The 4965-nt window shown below is 39.7% G+C and overlaps 1 protein-coding gene across 1 annotated transcript; it reads left to right on the forward strand.

Annotated features, from left to right (window-relative positions):
• The first annotated feature begins 259 nt into the window (after positions 1–259).
• LOC113544270 (protein translocase subunit SecA-like) lies at positions 260–3178 on the forward strand. The gene has a single exon (XM_026942963.3). It carries the CDS (start codon positions 260–262, stop codon positions 3176–3178), a length of 2919 nt encoding a protein of 972 aa, XP_026798764.3.
• The last annotated feature ends 1787 nt before the right edge of the window (positions 3179–4965 follow it).

Genomic DNA, 4965 nt, shown 5'->3' on the forward strand with positions numbered 1-4965 from the left:
TGCACTACTTCTTATCACCTGATTTAATGTTCTGTTTTTAACCACAGGAAGAGCGAAATGGACTTCTGAATAGCATCTTGAAGTGCACTTTGATCTATAACTCATAACTCAAGTTATGGCATCAACAGATCTATTGTTATCAAGATTGCTTGATTTGGTCAGATATGGACAGTGGAGTCAGAACGACGTTGTGGATTTGTTTACTGCCCTTGTGAAGCAATACAGTGTCGGGGCAGTAAAGACTGATTTCTACACATGGATGGCAAAAATACTTTACAAAGTGGAAATTCACAAGATCAACAAGCTAGATTTATTATCGGACATTGAACCAAGCCAGTTTGTGGATAACATTGAAGATAGAATTAATGACTTTGTTAAAGAAACAAAAGAGAAAAGCCTTGAAAAAATCATTGAGGAAATTGAAGCAGAGAGAGACATTGATCGGAATACTTTAAAAGATGTTAGAGACATTGTGTTGTCTGTGTCCTCGTCACCATCAGATCCTGTTTCAACACACCTTTACGATAAAAAGGAGAAATTAGTGAAGCTGTGTAAAGCAGTAGAAGATACCAAAGGATGGAAACCAAGGTCGACTCAGATGGTGAGCTGGTGCATCATGGTTCTTTCTGGTTCTAGCCAGTTAATCCAGGTTGGCACAGGCGAAGGAAAGTCATGCATAGTGGCCATGTTTGCTGCATATCGTGCCATGATGGGAGAGAGTGTGGACATTATCTCCAGTTCCCAGGTGCTTGCAGAGCGAGATGCTAAGGAGTGGCTTTTATTTTATAAAAAACTGGGAATCACTGTGGATTACAATGTAAATAAAACAGAAGTTGAAGACCTGAGGAAGTGTTATGCATGTCAAGTTGTCTACGGCACAACTGAGAGTTTTGCAGGAGACTGGTTAAGACACAGGTTCCAAAGAGAAAAAGTGAGACCTGGAAGACAGTTTCAATGTGTCATAGTAGATGAGGTGGACTCACTCATGTTGGACAAAGGTCTAGAAGTTGTCTACTTAAACAGTGAGATGCCTGTCATGGAGCCTCTGAACTTAATCTTAGCTAAGATTTGGTTTGTTGTCAACCACGCTGAAGATCTGGATGTAGAGAAGACACTAGATCTTATTCGTTCCTCACTAATGGCAGAGGATTCAGACATACTGCCATCACATAAATATCTAGAGATCCCTGCAGATACATCAAAGTTGAAGCACAATGAATTCCACATTCCAGGCTTTCTAGAACACATAAATGGGAGGCTAAAAATATGGATTGAAAATGCGTTTCTTGCCAAAACAATGACTTTAGGGCATGAATACATTCTGCACAAGGATGGTGTAGTTCCTGTAGATTACAGCTCTACAGGAGTCGTGCAAAATGACATGAAATGGGGAGATGGACTTCAGCAATTCCTTGAAATGAAGCACCAAACCAGACTGTCAAATATGTGCGTGATAACAAATTTCAAGTCCAATGTAAATTTATTCAGGAGTTACAAACGGATTTATGGGCTCACAGGAACTTTGGGGAACCAAATCGAACTTGATTTGCTGCAGAAACTGTACCCTGGCATTAAAACTTGCAAAATCGCACCATTCAAACGCAGGAAACTTTACGAGAAGGATGGCATTGTAATTAATGATGAAAATGAGTGGGTACAAACAATTTGTAAGGTTGTTAATAAGACAGTGAACCCCACAGTCTACCGAGGCCCAAGAGCAGTCTTGGTCATCTGCGAAACTATTAAACGAGCACAAATAGTCTACAATGCCCTCTCAAAAACCATTTCAACAGACAAATTGAAACTGTACACAAATAACAATATGGACAATTCTAAGGTTACAGGTAAACTGGTCACTGAAGGTTGTGTCATTGTTGCAACCAATCTGGCTGGTCGTGGGACAGACCTCAAAGTCTGTACTGAAGTAAATCTTTCAGGGGGTTTGTTTGTAGTGCAGACTTTCTTGCCCCTTAATATCCGTGTGGAACAACAAGCCTTTGGTCGAACTGCACGAGAAGGAAACCCTGGTTCCGCCCAGCTCATGATGTGCTCCACTCACTTCTCTGAGTCAGTCAAACTGATAAGGGCACTAAACTCACCTCTCTCCATGTTACTTACCCTTCTGAGGCAACTAAAAGCCACTGTAGCTGTGTCAGGATTCATCAAGAATAAGTTTGAAGAGACCCTCAAAATTTGTCAGGAAGACCCCAATGAAAAGAACTGTGAGGCAATGGTGAAAGAACTCAGGGACTTGCTAAACATCGAAAAGCCAAGTGGTTTAACTAACCTGGAGATGGAAAAAGAGTCTAGAGATTTAATTGTGCAAACAAGACTATCACATTTTCTTAAAAATGACATACCAAAAATCCTCAAAAAGGAGGAACTTTTTTCTGACTACCTTGACATGCTGGACACCATTTTCAAACAGTCTCGGGGTGGCGACTGTGAAGATATTGTGTCTTCACTTCATGAGTGCTGGGGTATGTGGCTTCTGATGAAGTTCAATGAGAATGAATCGACAGAAACATTAAGAAAGCAGTTACAGAAAGACTTGCAAAGTGCAAAGAAAAAATTGGATTGTAAACAGTCCCCTTCCTCTATGATCTACCATTATGTAAGGACTGGCAACACACTACGTCACAAAGGATCCCTTGCAGACAGCATTGAGATGTACACAAGAGCCATTGAAAACAATCCTTGTTGGCCTGCCATTGCTTTGTACAATCGTGCATTGTCCATTCTGTCTAGAGCAAATAGTGGACATATTGCTCAGGCATTGGCAGATCTGAAGAAGGCTGAAGAGGCAGTAGACTCCTACATGAGAAAGTTGACATTGACTTTGATTTTTGTGAAAAACTCCAGCAAAGCTCCCAACATGACATCTGACATCTTGCTTACCAAGCAATTTAAAGCCAAGCACCTGGCACAGGATTTACTCAAAACAAATATCCAGAAAGCAATAGAAGCGTTGCATATAGCTGAAAGTCGAGGTTATGATGTGCGAATAACAAAATACCCTGTGTTACTGCTGATGCTGAACCCCGTTGTTTTAAGAGCAGATGGAGTTATCGATGTGTGCCGAGAGATAATTAATCTCCGCTCACTGGGACTGGACACCATCTTCTTAGTAGAAACTGTGTTTTCTTTTTTTAAACGTCTGAGTAAAATATTCAGTTAAAGCCTCAACTAAACTGTTTGAGAAACAGAACAGCAAAGAAAGATTTTCAGCATACATCTTTGTGTCATCCAGTAAGGAAGGAATGATGTATACTGAAGTGCTGAATTAAGTGCTATCATGAAGTATAATCTCCTTTTTTATAAACTGTTATTGCAAGTCTTCTTCAACTTACCATTTACAGATTACCTTTTTGGACAGTATGAATAACACTCCTGAGTACCTGCACTATAGTCTAACCCTTGCGTCTCCCTCTCTGTGGCTCTCTTGCATTTGTACCTTTTGGCAGCATTTAGTTTACTGTCAGCTCTTTTAACACATCTATGATTGTGTTTTGTCTCAACTGTAAGTGTCTCAAATAAGTGGATGTCAGTGGAACTTTGGAGGTTTGTTCTGCAATGAATTCCAACCATTTTGATCATGATCACTGGGTAAAGATTTCTCTGGTAGGATTGCAACACTGACCATTATATACAACAAAGTTCAATGAAGAAGTCCTGAAGATTAATAAACTGTATTTTATCTTTGTTTTAGACATTTTGTGTTATTCCGCATTATGTTTGAAACTCAACCAATTTTGCTCTGTCTATTTATAATAAATTGTATTATAAAGAAAACCTGTCCTTGCCATCATTATATATATATATATATATATATATATATATATATATATATATGCAGTTAGGTCCGGAAGTATTTGGACAATGACAGTTTTTGTGATTTTGCCTTTATACACCACCACAATGGATTTGAAATAAAGTTATCAAGATGTGATTGAAGTGTAGACTTTCAGCTTTATTTTAAGAGGTTCCACAAAAATATGGCATTTACCATTTAGGAATTACAGCCATTTTCAACAAAGTACCTCCATTTTCAGGGACTCAAAGTTATTTGGACAAAGTGACATAATTGTAAATATAACCATAATTTTAATACTTGGATGAAAATCCTTTGCAGCCAGTGACTGCCTGAAGTCTGGAGCCCACGTTCTCAAAACTCAAATTCTGAGTTTCCTCCCTGGAGATGCTTTGCCAGGCCTTCGCTGCAGCCACCTTCAGTTGCTGCTTGTTTGTGGGTCTTTCTGCCTTCAGTCTTGTCTTCAGTAAGTGAAAGGCATGCTCTATTGGGTTGAGATCAGGCAACTGACTTAGCCATTGAAGAATATTCCATTTCTTTGCCTTCAAAAAGTCTTGAGATGCTTTCGCAGTATGTTTAGGGTCATTATCCATCTGCACTGTGAAGCGGCGTCCTATCAGTTTTGTAGCATTTGTAGTAGCAGAGAGTATAGCCCTTACACCTCAGAATTCATCTTGCTACTTCTGTCAGCAGTCACATCATCAATAAACACCAGTGAGCCCGTTCCAATGGCAGCCATACATGCCCATGCCATAACACTTCCCCCACCATGTTTGACACATGATGTGGTATACTTTGGAACCATGAGCTGTTCCTTTCTTTCGCCATACTTTTCTCTTCCCATCATTCTGGTACAAGTTAATCTTGGTTTCATCAGTCCAAAGAATCTTATTCCAGAACATGGGTTTTTTAGATGTTTTCTGGTAAAGTCTAATCTGGCTTTCCTGTTGTTGAATGTTACCGGTGGTTTGCACCTTGTCGTAAACCCTCTGTATTTACATTCATGAAGGCGTCTCTTGATTGTAGATTTTGACAATGATACGCCTACCTTCTCCAGAGTATTCTTGACTTCTGTTGATGTTGTGAAGGGGTAGTTCTTCACCAAGGAAAGGATTCTGCGATCATCCACTTTAGTTGTCTTCCATGGTCTTCCA

The sequence above is a fragment of the Pangasianodon hypophthalmus genome, chromosome 28 (genome assembly GCF_027358585.1).
Source record: "Pangasianodon hypophthalmus isolate fPanHyp1 chromosome 28, fPanHyp1.pri, whole genome shotgun sequence".
Classification (NCBI taxonomy): Eukaryota; Metazoa; Chordata; class Actinopteri; order Siluriformes; family Pangasiidae; genus Pangasianodon; species Pangasianodon hypophthalmus.

What these genes read in the sequence shown, in the direction of transcription:
- LOC113544270 (XM_026942963.3), top strand. Translation starts at nt 260, where the DNA reads ATGGCAAAAATACTTTACAAAGTGGAAATTCACAAGATCAACAAGCTA.